Here is a 27,593-nt window from a genome sequence, read left to right as displayed (position 1 = left end):
CACTGGAAGCGGTCCAGAAGGCAGTGTTGCGGTACTGCACATCGGTCGGCTATGCTATCGTCATTGGCCGGTCGAAGAAGACAGTGCCAGGCTTGAAGAAGGTTCTGTTTGTGTGCGACCGTTCCGGAAAGCCGCCAAATCGAGTCAGCCCCGAGGTTCGGAAGCGGAAAACATCTTCACGGAAATGCGACTGTCCCTTTGGATTCTTCGCCATTGAACAACGCACTCAGTGGACAATTAGGTACAGACCTGATCCGGCACATCTACAGCACAACCATGGGCCCAGCGAAAGCCCGTCACACCACCCGGCTGCCAGGAAGCTGGATAGTAAGATGGTTGCTGCTGTCAAGCAGCTCAAGGAGAGTGGTACGTCTTCTTCTCCATCCTCGCATGACCTGACCTCACCGTCTGTAGGTGCTGGAGTGTCAGAGACTTTGCAAATTTTGCAAAATGAGAATCCCGACTGCCACCTATTGCCCCGGGACATCTACAACGCCCGCGCAGCTATCAACCGTAACCCACAAAAGGTGGCCTCGGGGCTTGCCGAAGACCGGCCCACGATCTACACGAAGCCCCCACAGACATCCGAGGACAGGATACGATCTGATTTGAGGCGTGAATTGTCCAAAGCGAGAGAGGATTTGAAGAAGATGGAAGAAGAGAAGCAAAAGGAGATTGAAGCCTTGAAAGCCAAGCTGGAAGAAAAGGATCAGATGATTACAAAATTCGAGATGTTCATCGACATCTGCAATCAGCGGGTTATGGTGCAGAGGGAACGGCTGGCTGGTTCAGAAGGAAACCAGGCATCTGGAAGCAACCAGCCTTGACATGGCCCCATCTACGAGTGGCCCCGAGAAGGGTCTTATCTTAGTGGGTTGGCTTTGGATTCAAGTTATTTTTTTGTGCCCCTAACGTTTCCTTGAGGCGTTTGGCTTGGATTGGTTGCGTTTATGCTTTGTGCGAATATCGGCATCATTGGGGGCATATGACGAAAAACACGACATTCGGCAGGGCGGGTAGGGAAGCGAACGCGTATTTTTGGTTACCATAGGTTTGGATTTAACGACTTGTAATGTTTGCCGCATTGGCGTCGTGAAATGGAACATGATCAATATCGTTTGGATTCTTGGAGTTGTTAGTATTCGTAGTACGTACCCGTACTTAGTACTCCGTACTCGTACGTACACAGAGTAATGCGCTTGTGTCGGCTGTTGTTCAACAATCAAACTCTTGGTACTTGGATGAAGCTAGGAACGTGCGCATGTAAATTGATGGAGGCGTACTTCGCACGAAGCTATTCGTACCTTAAAAAACGGATATTCAGGCACGAGGCACACAGACAGAGTTCGACCATGGCGTCCAAGGCTTAACGTGACGTGCCGAGCCTTGGGTCCAGCAGTCCGTCCAGCACCAGGAGGCGAGCCAGCTGGCAGGGCCCGCTAGAGTGGGTCTCCAACGGCAGGATCTGGCCAATGATGACGCGCACTGGGCTTGGTGGCCGCGAGGCACGCCTCCTGGCAGTTCTGACACATCGACTCACTGAGCTCACCTGCGTGAGCTCAGTGCGTTCAGTCGCGACATGGGTGTACCTCCTTCTTTGGGTCGCGTAATGTGGGAAATCATGCTGCATTGCCCATGAACTTCACTTTTGATTGTCTCAAATCTCTCTCCCCATAGCTCTTCTGCCGCTCGCCATCTAGCAGCGCCACGGGAAACACCACGACGACCAAACACACCGACTTCCATTTCTTCTTTTGTTTCCTTTCACTCCTTTTCTTCTCCCTTTGGAGCACTACTATCTCTTGGTCCCCCCTGACCACCGCTCGTCCTGGTTCCGCCTTCTGCCATACGGACGACGACGACTTAATACTGGAGATGACCCGACGCTCGTGATCATCCCCATCTCCCGCCCTATCCCCCTTGTGCCTCGACTCTCGTCGCCATGGAGGTCTCAGCGCCCCCGGCGCAGGCACCGCCAGCAAACGGCGTCGCCGCCGCGCCGTTCCCGACCATCGAGCCTGAACGCGTGGTAGAATACCTGGCCGATGTGTGCAAGGTCGCCCTGGGCGCCACGCAAGAGGAGCTTGAGCAGTCGGGAAACCTGCTGCACAAGAGCCGCTATGGCGAGACCGTGTCGCGCTGCACACGGTTTGCTACCGACGCACAGAATGTCCTCTACATCCAGAAGGACATCGCCGCTTCCTCGACAGTAGAGAATGGCACAGACACTGCTGGTAAGGAGCATAACGCATGGGGTCGACTTGGTCCTTTTTTGAAAGTAGCTGACAATGTCTTTCCCAGTGCCATCCTCGTTCCACTACACCATCTCGACCGAGCTTGCCTCGTCCGCAGCCACCGTCGCATCACTGATCCTGCTCAAGACTCCCCAGCCCATCGACCCGATCCGACCCCTTACATCTCAAATATTCATTACTAATTTGCCTGGCCCTGCCTCCCTAGCTGCTGCGGTGGCGGACCAGGGGCCTTCCCTCTCCCCGTGGGAGGTTCTTCATTCTCAGGTTCACCATGCCTTGGTTCCGTACTTCGACGCCAATACCAAGTCCCAGCAGACGGTGAACGGGTCGAGGGGCCGTCCGGATGTCGACGCCAAGACTGGTATCCCGGTGACGAAGAAGAGGCTGAATGATCTTGAGCTCAGTCTGCTGCACCTCCAGCAGAATGTCGACATCCCCGAGATATCCCTGACGTTCCACTCCATCGTGCAAAACATCCTCGACGATGCCGAAGCCCACCATACGAGACCATCTATCGAGTCCTTTCCGTCTGAGCTCCTGCAAGACAGCTCGTTCCTGAACCGGCTCCAGGCCAATGTAAATACCTGGATCAAGTCCATCCAGGGCATCACTCGGATGACTAGGGACAGCGCCACCGCCTCCAGCCAGAACCAGGAGTTCAACACGGCGAGCCAGGAGGTCAACTTCTGGCTTTCCATGGAGTCCGCGCTGGAGGGTATCGAGGGCCAGCTGAGAAGCGAGGGAGTTCTCCTTACCCTCGAGATTCTCAAGCATGCCAAACGTTTCCAGGCCACGGTCAGCTTCACCGCCGACACGGGTCTCAAGGAAGCGATGGATAAGGTCCAGAAATACAATCAGCTCATGCGAGACTTCCCGCTCGATGAGCTTCTATCCGCGACATCGCTCTCCAAGGTGCAGGACGCCATCCGAGAGATATTTCAGCACCTGAACAAGAAGCTCAGAATTTGCCCCTATCCGATCCGGAGAGCTCTGCCCCTTGTCGAGGCTATTTCTGCGGACCTGAACGATGTGCTTCACCGGCTGCTTCCTGGCACTGAGCTGGTAAACCTCGATTACGACCAGTTCAGGAGCATAATGAAGACGTGTGAAGAGATCTTTAAGACTTGGGAGGACTCTGTCAAGGAATTCACCAACGTGGCCCGAGACGTCACTCGCCGACGAAACGAGAAATTCATCCCCATCAAGATTAACAAGAAACATTCCGAGCTCGAGTCGAGGATACGATATGTCAGCATGTTCCGCGACAACCACGAGCAGCTCCAGCGTACAATCGTCAATGTACTGGGTCCAAAGGCAACCATCCCGGGAGTGACGGAGACTACGGGAGCTGACGGAGTTGTCATTGAGGAGATGGGTGATGTGGATGCCGTGGAGGAGGTCAACCAAGCGTGGGAAGCATTGCAAAATGTCGACCTGCTCGACGTCACCGAACAGGGCAAGGACCGCTTCTCGCTCGCGGAGAACCTCTACAACGAGCGCACGACGCGCGTCGAGAACTCTATCATCACCAGGCTGCGTGACCGCCTTGGTACGACCAAGACGGCCAACGAGATGTTTCGCGTCTTCTCCAAGTTCAACGCGCTTTTCGTCCGGCCCAAGATTCGCGGTGCCATCCAGGAGTACCAGAATCAGCTGATGGACCACGTCAAGCAGGCCATCAATGGGCTTCACGAGCGATTCAAGCAGCAGTACGGGCATTCTGAAGCGCATGCCATGTCTCAGCTTCGTGACATCCCTCCCGTGTCCGGTGCCATTGTCTGGGCTCGCCAGATTGAGTTGCAGCTGGATGGCTACATGAAGAAAGTCGAAGCCGTTCTCGGTCCTGGTTGGGACATGCATGCTGAAGGCAAGAAGCTCCAGTACGAGAGCGAACTGTTCAGGGACAAGCTCAAAACGGACAAAATCTTTGAGGCTTGGACGGCTGATGTTACGCGCCGAAAGATCTCCATCTCGGGCCAGCTGTTCGACATTAGCCGAGTGAGGTCCGCGGGTGGCATCCTGGAGCTCACCGTCAACTTCGACTCTCAGATCATTACCTTGTTCAAGGAGACCCGCAACCTCACCTGGCAAAACTACCCCGTCCCTCACTCCATTACTACCGTCTCCAAAGATGCCAAGAGGGTGTACCCCTACGCCGTCAGTCTGATGGAAAGTGTGCGGACGTTGTCGCAAACTCTTCGGCAAATCTCGACCATGGGCGAGGAAGCGGTTCTGCTCAACGGGTACCGAAACGATGTCTACAAGCTTATCGTGGAAGGTGTTCCCTTGAGATGGGAGTCGTTCATCAACTCCCACGAGCTCTTCTATACCGACCAGAGGCAAAGCCGCCCCCTGCTGCCTGGTAGTACGGACTTTGGCCTGGGCAAGAACACCGAGAGCAAGCACGGCATGTTCATTCGGGGATTTGCTTCGGCCGTTTCGGTCCTCCAGTCCAAGGCCGTGTCGCTGGGCTACATCTATGCCACGGTCGAGCAAGCTTTGAGAGACCTCGGAACATGTGCCTATGATTCCGCCGCCTTCCAGTCTCATCTGGACACGATTCAATCGGCTGTCGATCAGCTGAACTTGGAACGCTATGTCAACCTGGACTTCTGGGTCGGGGGCCTCAACGAGCGGATCCAGGAAGTCCTCCTGACCCGCCTGCAGAGTGCCATCTCGGCCTGGATCGTCGCGTTTGAGGATTCTCCAGTCACTGGCGAGGATGGGAAGCAGATTGGCCCGTCGATGAAGCCCCTGGTCCTCGAGTTGGCGATGCGCAACCAGGTCATCTACCTGGACCCCCCGCTGGAGTACGCCCGGGCCAGCTGGTTCCTTCACCTTCACGACTGGATCGGGATTGTGTGCAATCTTCGTAAGATCAAGGCGTCCCGATATCAAATGAACCTGAGCACTGCCGTTATTGAGGAGCTGAGGTTCACAGAACTCCCCAGCGAATGTGCGGCCATGCTGCAGCGAGTATATGTTTCAGTCGAGAAAAAGCTAGGGGATGTTAGCGGCTACGTGGACGAATGGCTACAGTTCCAATCTCTTTGGGATCTGCAGTCGGAGCAGGTGTACGATGCGCTCGGCGAGCAGCTGTCGAGATGGCTTGAGCTCCTGCAAGACATCCGCAAGACTCGCAGCACCTTTGATACCCAAGATGACAGTCGTTCCTTTGGACACATCACCATTGACTATGGCCAAGTCCAGGCCAAGGTCAATGACAAGTACGACCAGTGGCAGCGCGAGATTTTGATGAAGTTTGCCTCGCGCCTGGGCAACCGTATGCGCGATGTGCATGCCGACATTGAAAAGGCACGCAAGAACCTTGAGACTCAGAGCTCCGACGCCTCGTCGACTGGACAGGCAGTCCAATTCATCACAGTTGTGCAAAACTGCAAGCGCAGCGTCAAGGCCTGGGAACCGGAAATCGACATGTTCCGGCAGGGACAGTCTACCTTAGTCAGGCAGCGATATCAATTCCCCAACGACTGGCTACACATTGAGCAGATCGACAGTCAATGGGAGGCCCTCCGGGAGATTCTCGAGAAGAAGTCGAGGATTTTCCAGGAACAGGCCGACGCTATGCGGGCCAAGACTGCTGCAGAGGACAAAATCATCAATGAGCGGATCAGCGAGGTGGTTGCGCAGTGGAACGAGGAGAAGCCGGTCTCGGGCACGATCCAGCCTGATGTTGCTTCGGCCACTCTTAGCTCTTTTGAGAGCAAGATCTCCAAGCTCCAGGAGGACTTTGAGATGGTTGCCAAGGCGAAGGAGGCTCTGGATATCCCTGCCAGCCCCGAAACGTCTCTCGCCGCGACCCTCGAGGAAGTTCGTGACTTCCAATCTGTGTGGTCGAATCTATCCACCATCTGGGGGAGCCTCAACGAGACCCGTGATATTTTGTGGACGGCTGTCCAGCCACGCAAGATTCGTTCCAAGATTGATGAGCTCATCAAGAGCACCAAGGATATGCCCAGCCGTATGAGGCAGTATGCTGCGTTCGAGCATGTCCAGGGCATCCTGCGAGGGCTTCTCAAGGTGAACTCCATCCTGTCAGACCTAAAGTCGGATGCCATTCGCGAGCGACACTGGCACAAGATCTACAAGCAGATCAAGCCCCAGAAGCGCTTCTCCCCTAGCTCCATGACCCTCGGCGACGTATGGGACCTCAACCTGGTCGCGACGGAGGCCATTGTCAAGGACATCATCGCCCAGGCACAAGGCGAGATGGCCCTGGAAGAGTTCCTCAAACAGGTCCGCGAGACCTGGCAGAACTATGCCCTGGATATGGTCAACTATCAGAACAAGCTCAAGCTGATCCGCGGCTGGGACGATCTCTTTGCCAAGTGCAGCGAGAACCTGAACTCGCTCCAGGCCATGAAGCACTCTCCGTACTACAAGGAGTTTGAGGAAGAAGCCGTTTCGTGGGAAGACAAGCTCAACCGTGTCCACGTTCTGTTCGACGTCTGGATTGATGTTCAGCGCCAGTGGGTCTACCTGGAGGGCGTCTTCACCGGCAACGCGGACATCAAGCACCTGCTTCCTATAGAGTCTGGCCGATTCGCCAACATCAACAGCGAATTCATGGCAGTCATGAAGAAGGCCGCCAAGTCACCCTACGTGCTCGACGTGCTCAACATTGCCAACGTGCAAAAGTCGCTAGAGCGCTTGGCCGAAATGTTGAACAAGATCCAGAAGGCGCTCGGTGAGTACCTCGAGAAGGAGCGCGTTTCGTTCCCTAGGTTCTACTTTGTTGGCGACGAGGACCTGCTGGAGATGATTGGAAATAGCAACGACACCTTGCGGATAGCCAAGCACTTCAAGAAGATGTTTGCTGGACTGTCCGGACTCGTCATGGACGATGAGACAGTCATTTCTGGCTTCACCTCGAAGGAGGGCGAGACCGTCAGACTCAAAAAGGAAATCTCTCTGTCCAAGACGCCAAAGATCAACGACTGGCTGGCGCTCTTGGAGGGTGGTATGAAATCTACCCTTGCCGAGCTGCTGGGCGAGGCAGTAGACCAGTACACGCCCATCTTTGAGTCCGACTCCATCGATCAGGCCAGGTTGACTGCGTTCATGGATGCGTTCCCCAGCCAGATCGTCGTCCTTGCCACTCAAGCAGCGTGGACGACTGCGGTGGAGAAATCACTGGCTGATGGCGGCAAGAACCTCCAGACCCTGTTCGAACGCGAAGTCGAGGTGCTCCGGGTCCTCGCAGACACTGTCCTGGGCGAAATGGGTGTCCTTCAGCGAAAGACGGCCGAACAGATGATCACGGAATGTGTGCACCAGCGCGATACCATCGAGAAGCTCGTCAACGCCCACGCCGATTCGCCCAACCATTACCTGTGGCAGCTACAGATGCGATATGTATACTCTCCTGAGGGCGAGCATCTAGATCGCCTGCATGTCAAGATGGCCAATGCTCAACTCAACTATGGCTTTGAGTATCTGGGTGTTCCTGATCGCCTGGTCCGAACCCCTCTCACGGATCGATGCTTCCTTACCCTTACCCAGGCTCTCGAACAACGTCTGGGAGGTTCGCCATACGGACCCGCAGGAACGGGTAAAACCGAGTCGGTCAAGGCTCTGGGCACACAGCTCGGTCGGTTCACCTTGGTCTTCTGCTGTGACGATACCTTCGACTTCCAAGCCATGGGACGTATCTTCCTGGGTATCTGCCAAGTCGGTGCTTGGGGCTGCTTCGATGAGTTCAATCGTCTCGAGGAGAGGATCCTTTCAGCCGTCTCCCAACAAATCCAGAACATCCAGCTTGGTCTCAAGCAGAGCACCACGGATGAAAGGGCGCAAATCGAACTGGTCGGCCGCCAACTCTGTGTCAGCGAGAACACTGGCATTTTCATCACCATGAATCCTGGATATGCTGGTCGTTCCAACTTGCCTGACAACTTGAAGAAACTTTTCCGGAGTGTCGCCATGTCGAAGCCCGATAAGGAACTTATTGCCGAGGTCATGCTCTACTCGCAAGGCTTCAACCAAGCAAAGAGCCTTTCGAAGCAGACTGTTCCATTTTTCGATCATTGCTCCAAGCGACTTTCGAAGCAGGCACACTACGATTTCGGTCTCCGTGCGCTGAAGAGTGTCCTGGTCAGCTCGGGTGGTCTCAAGCGTGCTCGATTGAGCGATGGCAACCTTGGTTCCGAGGAGGTTGTCGAGCCTGAGATCATCGTGCAGAGCATTCGTGAGACGATTGCGCCGAAGCTCATCAAGTCTGACGTGGACATCATGATGACCATTGAGAAGGACTGCTTCCCTGGCGTTGAGTATGTCCCTGCCAATCTCCAAGCCCTCGAGGAAGCCATCCGCACCCTGGCGAAGGAGCGACAATTGGTGGTCACCGATGTCTGGATGACAAAGGTGCTCCAGCTGTATCAGATCCAGAAGATCCACCATGGTGTTATGATGGTCGGTAACTCTGGCTCTGGTAAGTCAGCCGCATGGAGACTGCTGCTCGATGCGCTCCAGAAGGTTGAAAGCGTCGAGGGCGTCTCCCACGTGATTGACTCCAAGGTCATGGCCAAGGAGGCCCTCTACGGAAACCTGGATTCCACCACGCGTGAATGGACGGATGGTCTATTCACCAGCATTCTCCGAAAGATTGTGGACAATCTCCGTGGTGAAGATTCCAAGCGGCACTGGATCGTCTTCGACGGTGATGTCGACCCTGAGTGGGTTGAGAACTTGAACAGTGTGCTCGATGATAACAAACTACTCACGTTGCCCAATGGCGAACGTCTGAACCTGCCATCGAATGTGCGCATCATGTTCGAAGTCGAGACGTTGAAGTACGCAACGCTGGCTACGGTCAGTCGATGCGGTATGGTCTGGTTCAGTGAAGATACCGTCACTCCAGAGATGATCATGGCCAACTATCTCGAGACGCTGCGCAATGTTCCATTCGAAGATCTGGACGAGGACAGCGTTGGCACGGGCCAGAACCCGGCCAAGACCTTGGCTGTGCAGAGCGAGGTGGCTACTCTGCTCACTACGTATCTGAATGGCGAAGACTTTGCGCTCGAGTCTCTCAAGCGCGCCCGGGAGTACAACCACATTATGGAATTCACTGTGGCTCGTGTTCTGACAACACTCTTCTCGCTGCTGAACAAGGCCGTTAGGGACGTCATCGAGTATAACGGCCAGCACTCCGACTTCCCGCTGGAAGGAGATCAGGTTGAGGCCTTCATCTCCAAGAAACTGCTGCTGGCCCTCGTCTGGGCGTTCACGGGTGACTGCCCACTCAGCGACCGGAAGGCGTTTGGCGATGCTGTCTGCGCCCTGGCCAACTTTGGCTCGCCGCCACTCGACGGCAGCAGCTCGCTGATTGACTTCGATGTCACTCTGCCCAGGGCTGAATGGTCATCGTGGCAGAATGAGGTGCCGAATGTGGAGGTCAACACTCACTCCATTACACAGACCGACGTAGTCATTCCCACTCTAGACACCGTCCGTCACGAAGATGTCCTCTACTCCTGGCTTGCTGAACACAAGCCGCTCTTGCTCTGTGGTCCTCCCGGTTCGGGTAAAACAATGACGCTGTTCAGTGCCCTTCGCAAACTTCCTAACATGGAGGTCGTGGGCCTCAACTTCTCCAGCGCCACCACCCCCGACCTTCTCATCAAGACCTTTGAGCAGTACTGCGAGTACAAGAAGACGCTGAACGGTGTCATGCTCTCGCCCACGCAGATTGGACGTTGGCTGGTGGTGTTCTGCGATGAAATCAACTTGCCGGCCCCCGACCGATACGGGACTCAGCGTGCCATTTCATTCCTGCGCCAGCTTGTTGAACACAATGGATTCTGGAGGACGTCTGACAAGTCCTGGGTGACGCTTGACCGGATCCAGTTTGTCGGTGCCTGCAACCCGCCCACTGATGCTGGGCGTACGCCCCTTGGAGACAGATTCCTCCGTCATGCCCCTCTCATCATGGTGGACTACCCTGGCGAGCTGTCTCTCAACCAGATCTACGGCACCTTCAACTCGGCCGTGCTTAAGATTGTGCCATCGCTCCGCGGATATGCCGAGGCGCTCACTCACGCCATGGTGCGGTTCTATCTGGAGTCGCAGCAGAGGTTCACGCCAAAGATCCAACCGCACTATGTCTACAGTCCTCGTGAGCTTACTCGGTGGGCTCGTGGCGTGTACGAGGCGATCAGACCCCTAGAAACCCTGTCCATTGAAGGGCTCATTCGTATCTGGGCTCACGAGGCACTCCGTCTTTTCCAGGATCGTCTCGTCGATGAAGATGAGCGCAAGTGGACTGAAGACGCTGTGCGACGCATCGCCCTTCAGTTCTTTCCCACCATTGATGAGGAGAAGGCACTTGGAGGTCCGATCCTGTTCTCTAACTGGCTGTCCAAGAATTACGTCCCCGTGGACCGTGAGCAACTCAGGGACTTTGTCAAGGCTCGCCTCAGAACCTTCTGTGAAGAAGAGGTTGATGTGCCCCTGATTCTGTTCGACGACGTCCTGGAGCATGTCCTCCGCATCGATCGTGTCTTCCGACAGCCACAGGGCCATTTGATTCTCATTGGTGTCAGCGGAAGTGGCAAGACGACGCTGTCCCGTTTCGTGGCATGGATGAATGGTTTGCGTGTCTTCCAGATCAAGGTTCACGGCAAGTACTCTGCCGAGGACTTCGACGAGGATCTACGAGACGTACTTCGCCGGTGCGGCTGCAAGGGTGAGAAGATTTGCTTCATCATGGATGAATCCAATGTCCTGGACTCTGGTTTCTTAGAGAGGATGAACACCTTGCTGGCCAATGCTGAGGTACCGGGTCTTTTCGAAGGTGACGAGTACGCCGCACTCATGACAGCATGCAAGGAGGGTGCCCAGCGCCAGAACCTGCACCTCGACTCGCCGGAAGAGCTCTACAAGTGGTTCACGCAGCAGATTGTCAAGAACCTCCACGTCGTCTTTACGATGAATCCGCCGGAAGATGGCCTGTCTTCCAAGGCTGCGACGTCCCCCGCCCTTTTCAACCGATGTGTGCTCAACTGGTTTGGTGACTGGTCTGACCAGGCATTGTTCCAGGTTGGCCACGAACTCACGCACTCTATAGACCTTGAGCGACCCAATTACCAGGCCCCTGACACAATTCCTGTTGCCTTCCGTGGTCTTCAGCTGCCACCGTCACATCGCGAGGCGATTGTCAACTCTATGGTGCATATCCACTACTCGCTTCAGCTCTACAACAAGAAGCTGCTTAAGCAGCAGGGCAAGGTCACATTCCTGACCCCCAGGCATTTCCTGGACTTTGTCGGGCAGTACGTCAAGCTGTACAATGAGAAGCGGGAAGATTTGGAGGAACAGCAGCGTCACTTGAACGTCGGTCTGGAGAAGTTGAGAGACACGGTGGACAAGGTGCGAGATCTTCGTGTCAGCTTGGCGGAGAAGAAGACACAGCTGGAGCAGAAGGATGCGGAGGCAAACGAGAAGCTGCAGAAGATGGTGGCGGATCAGCGAGAGGCTGAGCAGAGGAAGAACACGTCGCTGGAGATCCAGGCGGCGTTGGAGATACAGGAGGGCGAGGTGGCATCGCGGAAGAAGGTTGTGTTGGAGGATCTGGCCAAGGCGGAGCCCGCTGTCGAGGAGGCCAAGGCAAGTGTCAGCAACATCAAGCGTCAGCACTTGACTGAGGTGCGAGCCATGAGCAACCCGCCTGCGGGTGTCAGGCTTGCGATGGAGGCTGTCGTCACCCTTCTCATGGGTCGCGGAATCTCGGACTGGAAGACTGTCCAGGGTGTGATCCGCAAGGACGACTTCATCGCCAGCATCGTCACCTTTGACAGCGAAAGCAAGATGACAAGGTCTCTGCGCGAGAGGATGCGCAAGGATTTCGTCTCCAACCCCGAGTTCACCTTTGAGAAGGTCAACCGTGCGTCCAGGGCATGCGGCCCCCTCGTCCAGTGGGTCACCGCCCAGGTCAACTATTCGGATATTCTGGATCGTGTTGGTCCACTCAAGGCAGAGGTCGCCCAGCTCGAGGACCAGGCTCTGCAGACCAAGGCCGAGGCCAAGGCCGTGGAGAACAACATCAACGAACTCGAGTCGAGCATCAACACGTACAAGACGGAATACGCTGCCCTCATCAGTGAGACACAGGCCATCAAGGCTGAGATGTCTAAGGTGCAGTTCAAGGTCGACCGAAGCGTCAGGCTTCTCGACAGCCTGTCGTCAGAGCGGACGCGCTGGGAGGAAGGGAGCAAGTCCTTCGAGACCCAGATAAGCACGCTTGTTGGAGACGTCCTCGTCGCAGCTGCGTTCCTGGCCTACGGTGGTCTATACGATCAGACATTCCGAAAACTCATGGTCGAGGACTGGTTTCACCAGCTCCACCTCTCTGGCATTAATTACAAGTCGCCTAACCCGGTCACGGAATATCTGTCGACTGCGGATGAGCGTCTGGGCTGGCAGGCCAACGGCCTGCCTGTCGACGACCTGTGCACTGAGAATGCCATCATTCTCAAGCGGTTCAACCGGTACCCGCTCATCATCGACCCTCCAGGAAGGACGCTTGAGTTCCTGCAGAAGGAGTGCAAGGATCGTCGGTTGACTGTCACCAGCTTCTTGGATGATACCTTTACCAAGCAGCTTGAAAGTTCCCTGCGATTCGGCAACCCCATCCTCATCCAAGATGCAGAATACCTAGACCCTGTCTTGAACCACGTCTTGAACAAGGAATACCAGCGAACCGGTGGCCGTGTTCTCATCCAGCTTGGCAAACAAGAGATTGATTTCTCGCCGTCCTTCAAGCTCTACCTGTCGACTCGCGATCCATCTGCCACATTCGCCCCAGATATCTGCAGCCGTACAACCCTGGTCAACTTTTCAGTCACAGCGAGCAGTCTCCAGACCCAGTCCCTTAATGATGTGCTGAAGTCGGAGCGCCCTGATGTCGATGAGCGACGATCCAATCTCATCAAGCTTCAGGGAGAGTTCAAGATCCATCTCCGGCAGCTCGAGAAGCGTCTTCTCCAGGCGCTCAACGACTCTCGTGGCAACATTCTCGACGACGACAACGTCATTGAGACTCTGGAGACACTGAAGAACGAAGCCGCGGAGATTTCTGCCAAGATGAGCAATACGGAAGGTGTCATGGGCGAAGTCGACGCCATCACCCAGCAGTACAGCGTGATTGCCAAGTCTTGCAGTGCTGTGTACGCGGTTCTGGAGAGACTCCACTACCTCAACCACTTTTACCAGTTCTCCCTCCAGTACTTCACCAACATCTTCAGGTCCGTTCTGCACAATAACAAGAACCTGGGGGGGCTGACGGATCACAACGCCCGACGAGACATAATCGTCAGAGATCTGTTTGTCAAGACGTTTAAGCGGACGGCCCTCAGTTTGTTGCAGAAGGACCGCATTACCCTGGGTGTGCTTCTTGCACAGGCTACGTCTTACCAGATGGACAGGTCTCTCATTGACACCATTCTCGACGATAAAGTCGAGGGCAAGGACCTTTCCACCGACCCACAACTCAAGGACGAGGCCTTTGCTGGCGCCAGGAAGCTTTCCTCTCTCAAGGATAAGCTGGATGGCGTGCCGTCTGGTGATTGGGACAAGTTCTTCGAAGAGGAGCTGGCAGAGAACGCCATCCCGCAGATCTGGGATGACCAGACTTCAGCGAACGACAAGGCTCTTCTCTCACTGCTACTCATCAAGATGTTCCGCATGGACAGGTTCGTGCCGGTGGCTGAGCGCTTTGTCACGCAGGTGTTTGGCCCCGAGATATTTGACACTGCCGAGGACCTGAAGGAGACGGTCGCCCAGGTGTCAGCCACTCTGCCCATCTCCTTGGTGTCCAGTCCTGGATTCGATGCCAGCTACAAGGTGGACAACCTGGTCGAGAGGATGCGCGTCAACTGCACCAACATTGCCATGGGTTCCAACGAAGGCGTCACCAGCGCGGACAAGGCCATCAGCAACGCAGCGCAGAGCGGCTCTTGGGTCCTTGTCAAGAACGTGCATCTTGCGCCGACTTGGCTCCAGAGCCTTGAGAAGCGCATGGAGGCTCTCAATCCCCACAGTGACTTCCGCCTCTTCCTGTCGATGGAGTCGAACCCCAAGATTCCCGTCAACCTGCTCCGTGCCTCGCGTGTCCTCATGTACGAGCAGCCTGCGGGTGTGAGGGCCAATATGAAGGATTCCATCTCGTCCTTGACCACCAAGGCCACCAAGAGTCCTGTGGAGAGGACGAGGCTGTACCTCCTCATCTCGTTCCTGCATGCGGTGGTGCAGGAGAGGTTGCGGTACGCGCCCAACCTCGGATGGAAGGGCTTCTGGGAGTTCAATGACAGCGATGTAAGTGTCCCCCCCCCCGCGTTGCTTATTCGGCTTGGCCCTGGACGTTGAGCTAACGCGGTATTGTAGTACGAATGCTCTGCATTCATCATTGACACGTGGATCGAACGTGTGGCTGGCAACAGGACCAACATTGCACCGCAGAATATCCCTTGGGAAATGATCCGGTACCTGGTCACCGAGACTTACGGTGGCAAGATTGACGACGAGGGCGACTTCAAGCTGCTTGGACAGCTCGTGTCTCGGTTCCTCAAACCCGAGGCGTACGATGTCGATCACAAGCTCGTGGATGGACCTGACGGTGGCCTCCTCGTGCCGTCTGGAACCAGCCTGCAGGACTTCATGGGGTGGATCCATAAGCTGCCGGAACGTGAACCACCGACGTACCTTGGTCTGCCAGCCAATGCTGAGAAGCTCCTCCTCAGCGGGCTGGGGCATAGCCTGATTGGCAACTTGAAGAAGGTGCTAGAGCTGCTGGATGAGGGAGAGCAGCTGGTGACGGACGCATGAGGGAGAATTCTTTTGTTCCTGTACGATTTGGATTGGGGGTTGGCGCTGAGGCTGCAAGGGGGCCTTCTCGCGTGGAGCGGGTGCGCTGTTGTTATGCTGTGCCATTATTACACTGATACCCGAAGATTTCATAGCCTTTGTTTTGTAGACGGCAAGATTGTTCTTTCGAGTTTGAATTTCGAGCGCAGTGTCGGATGTTGAGGGGGGATGGCGTATATTGAGATGCACCTGACATATAGTACGAGTAGCAGGACGAATAGATGAATGTACCATACCAATCTTGAAGTCGGATAGATGATGACATGTAGGCTATGGCGATAATTGGGCTGGCAGCCACAAATAGAAATTACTAGTACTAGTTAGATGTATGCAATTACTTGGCGGGCGCGTATATATAATTATGTATGGGGGTCCCTTGCCAGTACCCAAGTTAGTTAGTAGGTACTAGCTTGATATGCATGGATACGTACCCATCTAATATCATGCTGCATTTTGGGGCTGGGGGACTCGCGTGGTCGCGCAGGTCTCAAAGCCGGGAGTCGAGACGTCACCAGACAGGAGGCTTGGCTTTGGGGCTTCGCACTTCCAGCTTCAAGTCTCAAGCGCCCGACTTCTTCCCGCCCCATCCGTCCAATCCGTGCAAACCTGCCAACCTGCAAAGCTGCAGAGCTGCAGAGCTGCAGATCTGCAGAGCCTCCCCTCTCATTCTACCGACTCGCCTGCGCTCCCGTCTTCAGGTCGTGCAGGCCACATCACCTTTACCACCTTGGGAAAACTGGCGATGCGGCGACGACGACTCCTCCCCTGACGACCAACAAGGAGCATGCGCCGCGCTGCACCAAGCGCTCCCCGGCCCTCTCCCTCACCACTCTCTCTATTGTCTGTTCCTTTCCTGCTCGCATATCCCCCAAGCCTCCCAGTGAACGCCGGCGAAGCTCATGGCCCCTTCGCCGCCTCCCCGGTCTGCTGGCCATTCCAATTCTTCCGACGCGCCCTGCTCTCTCAAAACAGCCACCAGCGTGTCCGACCTCGCTACTAGTGCCCCTCGACTTCGCACGCCACGAACATTACCACGTACGATTTCCCTGTCTCGTCATCCCCTTAACGGACAATTTTGGATCGGCTAACACAGAATCTAGCTTGGATCGATTCTTATCAAGCGAGCTACGGCCCAGTCACCCCCGACCAGCTCCGGCTCCTCCGACCGCCCGCACCTGTTCCCGCTTCTGTTCCCGCTCACCACAACGCCGTACCCGAGAACCCCCAGCGACGTGTCTCCAAGGATGGATATGTGGACTGGGGCGACCCCAAGCTTGGCCCGGCCCAAGACGCCCGTGCCAAAATTCCCCATTTCCTGCGACACGGCCGCGCATCGATGCGCGGCAGGAGGTGGGATCACCTGCGGTCCGCCGAGCCCGTCATCGTCCCCGGCTATGCCCCCGTTATAGCGCAATCCGATGTCCCGTGGCGTGAGTTTTTACATTCATCGGCATGGGGCCACACACCGGGCGAGGACAGCGAGGTGGTGGACCAGGATTATCTGGAGAAGCTGCAGCCCAACTTTGGGCGCCCACCGGCTGGAGCCTTCAACCCGCTCGATGCGAGAGCCTCGAGGAGGAGGAGGACGCTGGCCCTGTACAAGCGCATATGGAACCTCGTCATGCGGCACTCGCTGTCCCCGCTGCTCTTCCGGCTGGTCGTCATGGTGACATCGATCCTGGCGCTTGGGATAGCCGGGAGGATCTATGTGCTGGAGGACAACGACGGGAGGGACAGCGCCGAGCGCACCCAGTCGGTCGTGGCCATCGTGGTGGACTGCGTGGCGGTGCCGTACATCGGGTACATGATCTGGGACGAGTACACGGGCAAGCCGCTGGGGCTGCGGTCGGCCGTGTCCAAGATGTCGCTCATCATGCTGGACCTCGTCTTCATCATCTTCAAGTCGGCCAGCACGGCCCTGGCGTTCGAGAGCCTCTCGTACCACAGCGTGTCGGGGCTTGAGGTGCGCAGGCTGGCTAAGGCGCTGGCGACCTTCATGCTCGTCGCCCTCATCTCGTGGACCATGACCTTCACGGTCAACATCTTCCGGACGGTCGAGCGGCTGGGCGGCGGCGACGACGACGATAGGCGTGGATAGTATCACGACGGGCGCGACGGCCTCTACCACGGCGAGGAGGGCAGTATTAGCAGACTGCCACGGGGTTTAGGTTGATACCCACACACTCACTCGGATTTGCTCTGTTTCGACTATTTTTCTTTCTTTTTATGTGTTCTTTCTTTTTTTTTTCCTTCTTTCTTTTCATTTGCTTTTGTTTACTTGGACTTGGGTCAGGCGTCGGGGTTAAAAGGATACATGACACACACGAGCTTGCATCACTGCTATTATTGGGAGTATTGCCTACCTAGTTAGATACCTGGGGGCGTCAGCGGTTCATCCGAGCGGACCGACGCCTTAGAGAAATGCGGTGTTGGTGTTTTTTTATGTTAACTTTTGTTGGCACAGGGCACGAGGGACAAGTGCCGGTTTGTTTTTTTCCCTCCTTGCTGGGCATGTCCACACACACATGGCATGGCGTCTGTACTATTATGTAGTAGCCGAAATATATCGAAGTATATAAGTGATTGCCATGTGCCTGCAAGCAAAAGGAAGGATGGTGAGTCTCTTGATGGGATCCATGGAGGGGTCATTCATTGCTGTTGCCTAGAAGCGGCTGCCTGTTGTCATGGAACAACACTTGACAGTCACCACCAGCTAGCTGGTGGCAGTGGATTCCAGTGGATTGCAGCCTGGTGGGTGGCAGAACACGGGCGCTAATGGTGGGCGGTGGGCACCTCTGGCGCTGGTGACGCCCCGCCAAATGGCCCCCAAAGCAGCGCTGCCACAGTTGAACCTTGTGGTTTGAGGTTCCAAGGTTAGAATGCTAAGTGCCATATTCACGACACCCTGCAGCTGCACGCCACATACCTACCTACCTACGAGCACCAACGTAGGACCTGCCAACCTGACACTGACTCCTCCTCACATCCACCTGGCACTTTGCACTTGCACCTCAACCTTTTCTGTCTTCGTTTCTTGGTGAATCCCAGCACCAAGGAGCCTCGCGAACCGATGATATCGCATTCCTGATCTTCGCCCCTCGCTGTGCCCCGTCTCCCTCTCCGCTTCCCCAGACCTTCCGTTGTCGACAGCCAACACTCAACTCGCACGGATTCCTCGAGGCGTCGTCGCACCTCTCTCCCCCCCCCCTCTCCTACGCAACCGTCACCCGACGACACTCACAACCTCGAACATCACGACGACTGCACTACCTTCAAGCGAACCCCCTTCTCTCGCTTCTCGACGAGGCCCACAGCGACGGACCCCCCGCGAGAGTCCCAGCACGACGCGAGCGAGCCCAACCCGCCCGACGCCGTCCCCACGATCGCGCGCACCCCTCGATCATCACCACCACACCCACCGCCCCCACCGTCCAAATTCACACGCCCATCATGACGTCGAGGGTAGCCCAGCCGCAGGTTTCCTCGACGAGGATGCCCCCGGCGCCCAACCGCGAGGACATTGTCGCCACGTGAGTCGCGCCAGTGCAGCGTGCCGTATCATGCCAACGGGACCCCCGTGAGCTGACTTGCGAGACAGGTGGGATTACCTTCAGGTAGGCATATCTAGGGTCATGGCGGACCTGGAGCAAGGCCTCAACACGGAGCTGTACATGGGCGTATACACGTGCGTTTCCCCTCTCTCGGCTTGCCCGTCCCGCTACTCTGGCGGCGATGCCGATGCTGACTGACGCTTGTTCCAGCGCTATCCACAACTTCTGCACCTCACAGAAGGCGGTGGGCCTCGGTGGCCCTGCTATGCATTCTAATCACCGTGGCGGTATGTTTTTTTGAGATCACAGGAAAAAAAAAAACACAGAATGCCCTCTGCCCTCTGGGTCCTGGTGGAAAGGTTGCTGACGCGCCGTTCTAGCCCACCTACTCGGGGAGGAACTCTACAAGAAGCTCACCGACTATCTCGAGAAACACCTCGAGGGTCTTCTACAGGAGTCCAAGCTGCATACGGACGAAGCCCTTCTCACATTCTATATCAAAGAGTGGAATCGCTATACCGCCGCCGCCAGATTCATCCACCACCTGTTTCGCTACCTCAACCGCCACTGGGTTAAGAGAGAGATTGACGAAGGCAAGAAGAACGTGTATGATGTGTACACCTTGCACCTAGTACAATGGAGGAAGGTGCTGTTCGAGAAGCTCTCGGACAAAGTCATGGATGCCGTTCTGAAACTGGTGGAGAAGCAACGAAACGGCGAGACTATCGAGTACAGTCAGATCAAGTCTGTCGTCGATTCCTTCGTGTCTCTCGGCCTTGATGAATCGGACAGCTCCAAGACCACCCTCGAGGTCTACCGTTATCACTTTGAGCGGCCTTTCCTAGAAGCAACCAAGGAGTTCTACCAGACCGAATCGAAGCAGTTCGTGGCCGAAAATAGCGTCGTCGAGTATATGAAGAAGGCGGAAGCCCGTCTTGCAGAGGAGGAGGACAGAGTCAATATGTACCTCCACCAGGACATTGCCTTGCCTCTCAAGAAGGCTTGCAACCAGGTTTTGATTGCAGATCACTCGGCCCTTATGCGGGACGAGTTCCAGGTCTTGCTGGACAATGATCGCGAGGAAGACATGGCGCGCATGTATAACCTTCTCGCCCGTATTCCCGACGGCCTGGACCCCCTGAGGGCAAAATTCGAGACTCACGTGCGCAAGGCCGGTCTCAGCGCCGTGCAGAAGATCCAGTCATCAGAGGGCGACAAGCTTGAACCCAAGGTCTACGTCGACGCCCTCCTGGAGGTACACACTCAGTATCGAGGCCTGGTGAAACGGGCGTTCACCGATGAGCCTGAGTTTACTCGCTCGTTGGACAATGCCTGCAGGGAGTTTGTAAACCGGAACGAGGTATGCAAGACGGGATCTAGCAAATCACCCGAGTTGCTTGCCAAGTACACGGATGTGCTGCTACGCAAGAGCAGCACCAGCATCGAAGAGTCTGAGCTGGAGCGAACGTTGTCGCAGATTATGACGGTCTTCAAGTACATCGAAGACAAGGACGTCTTCCAGAAATTTTACTCCAGGATGCTGGCCAGGCGCCTCGTGCACAGCAACTCATCGTCGGACGATGCGGAGACCATCATGATCAGCAAGTTGAAAGAGGCCTGCGGATTCGAGTACACGAACAAGCTCCAGCGCATGTTCCAGGACATGCAGATCTCCAAGGACTTGAACCGTGAGTTCAGAGATCACCTCGCAGGTTCAGACTCTTCAAGACCGGTGGACTCTACTTTTTCCATCCTCGGCACAGGCTTCTGGCCCTTGACGCCGCCAAGCACACATTTCAACCCACCCCCGGAGATTGCTGCCGAGATCGAGCGGTTTGGTCTGTTTTACAAGCACAAGCACGATGGCCGCAAGCTCACCTGGCTGTGGCATCTGTGCAAGGGAGAGATCAAGGCTGGGTACTGCAAGAACAGCAAGACGCCATATACCTTCCAAGTTTCGGTGTACCAGATGGCGATCCTCCTCCTCTTCAACGAGAAGGATACGTACAGGTATGAGGACATGCTGAGCGCGACCCAGCTCAGCAGCGAGGTCCTGGACCAGGCCCTTGCCGTCATCCTCAAGGCCAAGGTTCTTCTGATGTCCGGGGCCTCAGGGGAGAAACCCGGGCCCGGAAAGGTCTTCAAGCTCAACTACGACTTCAAGAGCAAGAAGATCAGGGTGAACCTGAACCTTGGCGGCATCAAGGAATCTAAGCAAGAGGAGGCGGAGACCAACAAGACCATCGAAGAGGACCGCAAACTTGTTCTCCAGGTTCGTTTTAACCGTCTACCCCAGCACTGTTTCAAAGCTAATGGTTGTTGTTTTTTTTAGTCCGCCATCGTACGCATCATGAAAGCACGCAAGAAGATGAAGCACACTCAACTCGTAAGCGAGACCATTAACCAGATCCGATCCCGATTCGTGCCCAAGGTCGGAGACATCAAGAAGTGCATAGAGATCCTCCTGGACAAGGAGTATCTGGAGCGCCTAGACGATGATGAGCTGGGCTATTTGGCGTAAGCGACCGGTCAGGGTTTGTGGATAGACGAGGCCTTCTGGTACATAATTCGCTCCGACCGCAAAAGGCCAGGCCAGCGTCTCCTCCAGCGATTCATTCGTGCCGGCCTCCAGCGACTAGACCGCTACAGGCCGGAGCGTCTTTAGGGATACATGCGGGAGGCTAGGGAAGCGGGAGGCTAGGAAGTGCGCATCGATCGGGATGGTATGATTTCTACCCCGGGTCTCCTCTGAGTTGAACACGACACCGCCTTTGGTAGGCAGGTGGGTCTGGTAGACTGGACTGTACAAGGTTTTGGTTTGGTACAATGGCGAAGGCGAAGGAGGCATGGGAGACCGGTTCTCAAAGGCGCACAACCATGGTACAGATGCAAGGAACCAACGCAAAAGAGAATGGTTAGCACCACGATAGAGGGCTAGTATCTGCGCTTGACTTCTATGTCCGCATAGCAGCGTCGCGAGGTGTATATAATAAGTATTACCTATCAACTGAGTTGACGTTATCCCACAAAAAAAAAAGTCGTGTTGATGATCATCATGATGCTTCGTTGATTACACAAGATGCTACAATAGGACTTAACTGGCTCCCCTAAAGCAAAGCTGCTGCTGGTAACTAATCTTCCCCTGGGCGCGTCGCTTAGCGTCGACCTTTCTGGATAGTTTGCTGCTCCTCAATCAACCTAGTCCTTCTTATCCGCGCCTGTATCTTTTGCTTCCACCTTGTCCGTGTCTTTGTCCTCACTGACGGCTTCAGGCTCATTCTTATCCGGCACTGCCAACGGGTCCTCCCCTGTCGTCGGCCGGCTAGGGGACGAACTCACCCCAGAGAGGATACTCTCACTGAAACTAGGCTGTGCGGTATGCCGCGGGGGAGCACTCCCATTTTCGGTGGATGTGGTCTTAGACGCAGGAGAGCCGATCATTTGGTAGTCCCTCTCGATGTCACCACTCTGCTTCTCGACAGGGCTTCCAGGCGTCGAGCCCGGCTTATCGGAACGACCCTTCTTGCCCCAACCGGCGCCCCAGCCACCCGTCTTGCGCTTCTCCCCCGCCCAGCTCGCCCAGCTCGACATGTAAGCGCTGGCACGAGCGCCAGCGGACTGGACTGTCTGCTGGGCCTTAGCGAGGTCGACGGGGGGCAAGGCGGCAGGAGAGGCAGAACCATCGGATTTCTCGGTCGGAGACTTTACGCTCTGAGCGCGGGCAACATCCTCGGCACGGCGGCGCTGGGATTCGCGCAGGTACTCCATGTCGGAGTAGATGCGGCTGAGCATGGTAGAGGCCTTCTCGCGGCCGGCGGCAAAGTTGCGCCCGAGAATATCCCGGCCCTGGGCAAAGCGCTCATCGAGGTGGAGGTCCTTGACCTGGTCGGCGATGCGTCGCTGGACATCATCAATGGTGAGGCCGCCGGCACAGGGATGCCTGGGCTCAGAGACAGCAAAGAGGTTGTCGTCGGTGTTGTCGTTCCACATGCGGTAGTTCTCAGTACGGGACCACGCCTCAACCCAGTCAAGGCCGAAGTCAGCGGCAGGATCTAATTCCCCAGGTGACTGGCTGTCCGGGTTATCGACGAGAAATTTGTGGTATTTGACCGAAGAGATAAGGCCCAGAATATACGACTCAAACTGGGAACGAATAAACTCCTCGCTGCCGACGTACTGCATGTTCTTGGGCCTGCTAGGGTTAGCTTCATCCCAGGTCTCGTTGACCTCGTGAGTGAGATAGTCTATCCACCGGCGGTCGGCATGTGTCAGAGCCAGCGCATTTTTCAAGGACGCGGATGTAATATTAACAGTATCCTCGTCAAGGTTGACGAGGATGTCGCTGTACCGGTCCTTTTGCTGAAGTAGGAGGGAGTTGGTGCTGCCAACTATGTAGGACTTTGTTCCAAAGTCGGCGAGGATATCAAGTTGCTGGAGGGGGGTATAAGGCCCAAAAAGGCTACCCTTTCCAAAGATCTGGAGAGGTAACCCCATGAAGGAGAGTAACGAGTTGCGATTACTGCTCTTCAAGCTCGTGGGTTTAGACAGCCCGGTCTCATAACTGTTAAGCTCAGGATCTGCACAGTCCTGTAGCTTATGCATGAGGCCAGGTATCAAGGAGATGAGAGCGAATTGAACCATACACAGCCGATCGCATCTTGATCCAAAAAACAGCATCTATCAAAGGTCAGTCAGTATATGGGCAACCTCCCCGCTCCAGTGTAACCTCCTCACCTTGGGTTGTAGTAGGCAGCCCTTCAGCAGGACCAGTGTCTGCCACTTGAACTCATGTATCAGCTCGCGTAAGCTCATGCCGATATATTGGTCAAGTTCCGCTTCCTCATCGAGTACACCCCTTGTTTTCTCCTCTGCTAAGCTCTCTTGAAAGCGTTTGAGGATGTCGACATCTGTGAACTCGTGCTGGGCAAACCACGCCTGTGTGACTATGCCCAGTCTCTGCCTCAGCATTCCGAAGGACTTGGGGCTGTCGGCGATGACCACAACGGCCTTTTGGACGGTGGACCGCGTGACATCTTCGGGGCGATTAAGGAGCAGAGATGCATCCATCTGCCGTGTGCAAGATATTCCGAAAAGCGACGTTGCAGGACCGCTGCTCGATTCCGGCTTCAGCAGGGTGAAGTAGGAGAAATCTTCTTCGGATCTGGCTCCATGTTAGCCTTCTCTGGCAAAGACACCTAATACAGCCCAAATACAGCCATCACGGGTATGAGAGCACTCACGCATGCGCGCCATCGCTCAGCGCCATAAAAGGCAGCAGCGACCACCCAAACTCGACAGCCGGGTCGCGGCCATCCTCGGCGCCGAACCATGTCTCAACCTCGGGGCCTCTCGCGTGGTGGAAGCCGACGACGGTCACCAGAGGGGTGAATCCGGCCTTGGGCTTGGTTGGCAGCGCAGGGTTCTCGGGGGCAGGCGAGACCGGCATGTCTGCTCCATTGGGGGCCGTGTCCTTGTCGTCGGCACTCATCCTGGACTGCGTGTCGACCTCGGGTGCAGACTATGGACAGGCCAAGTTTCCCCAAGGCCAGGCCATGCAATTCTTCGCTCCACACAGCACTTTTCTTTTCCAAGCCTTGCGCCCTATGGCAGGCAAGCGAGACCGGCGTCTGGAGACGTGGGTACGTATACTCGTATGCGATAGCTTCTTCGTCGGTGTGGTCACACGAGGCTCGGGTTTTTGGAGGTGGTCACGCGTCGTCAGTCGGGTCGTCTTGTTTTCAACGTAGATGATGTTGCTGGAGTTGCTGGAAGACGGATACGAGTACCAGAAAGGGGGGAGTCGGAGATGAAATAATACACGGGAAGGGCTAGAAGTAGCGGCGGATCTGACGCCGTAATAATGGTTGAAGCCAGTGCGAACTGCGAAGTGGTAGGCCAATGCCGATACTAGCGCCTCGTTACCACTATTCCTGGTTCTGCATTGCACCGTCCCACCATGGCACCACGTAACCCAACCAATCTCATCGACCCCGCCATTGCCATATTGGTGTCCAATCCTTGGATGCCATTCACTGGGAGGCCATTATTAGGACCATCACGTGCAGGGATCATACTGCCATCATCTGGCAATTGCAACTCAGGGTCCTGCCCCTTCCTCCTCTTCCAATTATTCAGTAAGATAGTATCCGTACCTACCTAGGGTAAGGTAATACCTACCTGTACCTACCTACCTTAGCCATTCAGGCATTATTAAGTCCCACCTTGCTCCATCTCGAAGGGGCGGTTGTAACATGGGAGCCTTCTATTCTGCCCTCACCGATTCCTTGCTATCGGCCCTGCTCATGAACCTAGCCCTACGAGTACAACGTTGTCGTGCTGTCAGAATTGACTTTCTGGGCTTCTGCTGGTCCGAACGCCACTGACGACGGTTTCAGCTCCTGGCGTCGAAACGGAACAGAATAGCGGGCTTGGTGTTCCGTAATTGCTGACCTGCTGCGTGGTTACACGTCAACAGCCCTCTTGGAAGAGGTGGATGACCGCTCGGTCTGCCAGCGTGTCTTGCATTGCATGCCGCTACCTACTACATCATACAGGGTCCCGTCATCCCATGGTTCCCCGGTCCCATGCTCCATCGCCCAGCTGCAGCGACATTTTTTCCCCAAGATATCATGAAGCGCGCGAGAGAGAGCGACCAGATCGTCCCTCATGTGGCATGTATCCGTGTGGCCGCCACCTCATCCACCCAAACACGCGCTCTGGATCCCGCAGGCCATCAATAATCGGCCAGCGAATTATTGTTGATCCCCCGCCTCCTTTGTAATTACTCATTGCTCTGCTCAAGTGGGCGGTCATGATCTGGAGGGATAAAAAGTGTAGCAGCTCAATGTCAGCCTCCCAAGTCTCTTAACGATATACACGCAGTGCATCCATCAACCCCCTCCCTTCATGCACGCTGCCCACCAGCGTGGCTAACTGGAGGAGAGATGTTTGTGTGAGACGGTCATTTGATCCCTTAATCCGATGCAAATGACGGTCGACCGCAGTTGAATCCCCATCCGTTACACGGGATCCGGGCAACCACTTCCGCTCAGGGTGGGCCGATGCGGCAGCGAGACGGTAGGTCGAGGGCAGGCTCACCACTGAGGTACTTACGAGTAATACATGCTACTACTAGTACATACGAGCACTCGTAGTAGTGTCTTATTGAGCCTGCCAGTAGGACTAGTTATAGGTATTGTGTGAATGCTCCGGTTACCACCGACCCCTCAATTACACCAGCTGCGACATCAATTACAGACCGGTCAGCGCCGCCAAGCAGGTAAAACCTACGAGAGTAGTAGTTTACAACACGTGGGTCATATTTGGATCTCCGACGATATCAAGAAACTGCGAGCTGGATGTTGTGATATTGACGATATCGGCCGTGTCCTTATCCTTGATGCGGTCTAATTCGTAATTGAATTGGCTAGGTTGCGGGCTTGGGGAATCTTTGAATCGTATCTAACACAGTAATTCACATGCTGCAACGAGGCTTGCACCAGAAACGTGAATTGTACCAAAAACTTATAAATGTGACTGACACATGACACAAGGGGGATGGAGCAGGTCAAGAAGAACCAGTGGGACAGTCCTTTCTAAGGAACCTAGGTACCTTACAGTGCTTATCAAGTCTTATATCTTGCTCCTCCTTTATAGACCTCGAGGTACTACTGATGTGTATATATATATGTATGTACGTAATTCAGATGGAAGAAAAATAATAGAGATTTAAAAAGAAAAAAAATTGAATAAAAGTACCAAAAAAGAAGTAAGACAATCTCCATTGCGGGGAATCGAACCCCGATCTTGGCGGCACTTTTCCAAATTTATGGAATGAAAGCGCCAAATGCTAGCCGTTACACCACAATGGATTTGGAACCACAGCTGCTTAGGCAAGCTGCTTGTGGCGTCGTTTCTCTCCACTATTTAATATATATACCTTTCCCAACTGCATCCTCGCTGCCGGAGCGGCAGGCAGTGTACTCAGTTAAGGCAAGATCGCGTGCGAGGGGCCACATGGCAAGTCAAAGCTACTGACAGCCTAGAAAAAAAGTCTTCCTCACACCAGTTGAGTCAAATGGCACTGTAAGTCTTCTTTCTCGCCCCACGCGGTATACGAGGAGTAATATGGAACTGTGTACGGTATCGGAACTCTGGTTCATACCTACCCTATAGCCAATACCAAAGTACATTTCGCATCTAACGAAGTACGTTTCCTAACTGCAGAGAACGGCATCAAGAATTTGAATTGATCCGGACTTGGAACACAAGGATGGGGGGGTTTGCCACGTCGTTGCAATCATCGGTTTACCCTACCTGACTTGTTATAACGCTGGTGTAAATGGGATTTTGCAGTTTTAAATAGCCCATTATCAAATATCCCAACGGCCTCTAATAACCCTCCGTAAAACTCACATTATCTCCACCGCGTATTATTTTCTCAAGTCTGCTATCGGTTGTGGAGCAGAATGGCGACAACCCCACGGAAGTACAGGCCCAAACCTGCTGGCATGAATATTGCCTTAGGAAAGCCTTACGCCCTGGGACTGATGTGGAGCTCTGGCCTCGCGAGTGAGCCTCATAATGTCTACTACTATGCAGAAAGCCTTCTGGAAGCTTCACGGCTGCGTGGAACGGGCAACTGGAGCCACTCAACTATTAGTACATTGGGCAACTGGGCCATAATGAGGCAAATTCTCGATTGGCAGCGGACTTGTCCCCTGCATCCGCGTCACTGCGTGGCATGCCATGCACGGCATTGCCTATTACTATGTACGATCGTCGGCGCTGCACAGGTCGTATTAACGGGTTCAGGAAGCTGCTGAGACGCACCAGCAGAGAGGTGAAAGTCTGCCGCCGCCGGCCTTGTGCAATGACGAGTCGTCAGGAGCGGATGCACTTTCTC

General features: G+C 55.1%; 4 protein-coding genes and 1 non-coding gene across 5 annotated transcripts; 3 read left to right on the top strand and 2 right to left on the bottom strand.

Annotated features, from left to right (window-relative positions):
• Positions 1-1,942: 1,942 nt before the first annotated feature.
• Positions 1,943-15,098, top strand: DYN1 (dynein heavy chain, N-terminal region 1-domain-containing protein; the record flags this gene model as incomplete). Its single annotated transcript, XM_083193710.1, has 3 exons — positions 1,943-2,234; positions 2,302-14,588; positions 14,658-15,098. The coding sequence occupies 3 exons, from the start codon at positions 1,943-1,945 to the stop codon at positions 15,096-15,098; spliced, it is 13,020 nt and encodes a 4,339-aa protein (XP_083050658.1).
• A 938-nt stretch (positions 15,099-16,036) lies between these two features.
• On the top strand, positions 16,037-17,235 carry ACO1O0_004269 (phospholipase D regulator; the record flags this gene model as incomplete). Its single annotated transcript, XM_083193709.1, has 2 exons — positions 16,037-16,172; positions 16,238-17,235. 2 exons carry the CDS (start codon positions 16,037-16,039, stop codon positions 17,233-17,235), a joined length of 1,134 nt encoding a protein of 377 aa, XP_083050657.1.
• A 1,352-nt stretch (positions 17,236-18,587) lies between these two features.
• On the top strand, positions 18,588-21,209 carry CDC53 (cullin CDC53; the record flags this gene model as incomplete). Its single annotated transcript, XM_083193708.1, has 5 exons — positions 18,588-18,667; positions 18,736-18,822; positions 18,899-18,975; positions 19,069-20,960; positions 21,021-21,209. 5 exons carry the CDS (start codon positions 18,588-18,590, stop codon positions 21,207-21,209), a joined length of 2,325 nt encoding a protein of 774 aa, XP_083050656.1.
• Positions 21,210-21,886: 677 nt separating this feature from the next.
• ACO1O0_004267 (transport protein Avl9-domain-containing protein) lies at positions 21,887-24,176 on the bottom strand (the record flags this gene model as incomplete). Its single annotated transcript, XM_083193707.1, has 3 exons — positions 21,887-23,365; positions 23,423-23,849; positions 23,929-24,176. The coding sequence occupies 3 exons, from the start codon at positions 24,174-24,176 to the stop codon at positions 21,887-21,889; spliced, it is 2,154 nt and encodes a 717-aa protein (XP_083050655.1).
• A 2,290-nt stretch (positions 24,177-26,466) lies between these two features.
• On the bottom strand, positions 26,467-26,559 carry ACO1O0_004266. Its single transcript has one exon. It is a non-coding gene; the product is annotated as a tRNA-Glu (tRNA).
• Between the last annotated feature and the right edge of the window lie 1,034 nt (positions 26,560-27,593).

This window comes from Amphichorda felina (genome assembly GCF_050947745.1).
Source record: "Amphichorda felina strain 45539 chromosome Unknown scaffold_4, whole genome shotgun sequence".
In the NCBI taxonomy this organism is placed as follows: domain Eukaryota; kingdom Fungi; phylum Ascomycota; class Sordariomycetes; order Hypocreales; family Bionectriaceae; genus Amphichorda; species Amphichorda felina.
The sequence above is the reverse complement of the archived record's forward strand: the minus strand, read 5'-3'. Positions and strand labels throughout refer to the sequence as shown.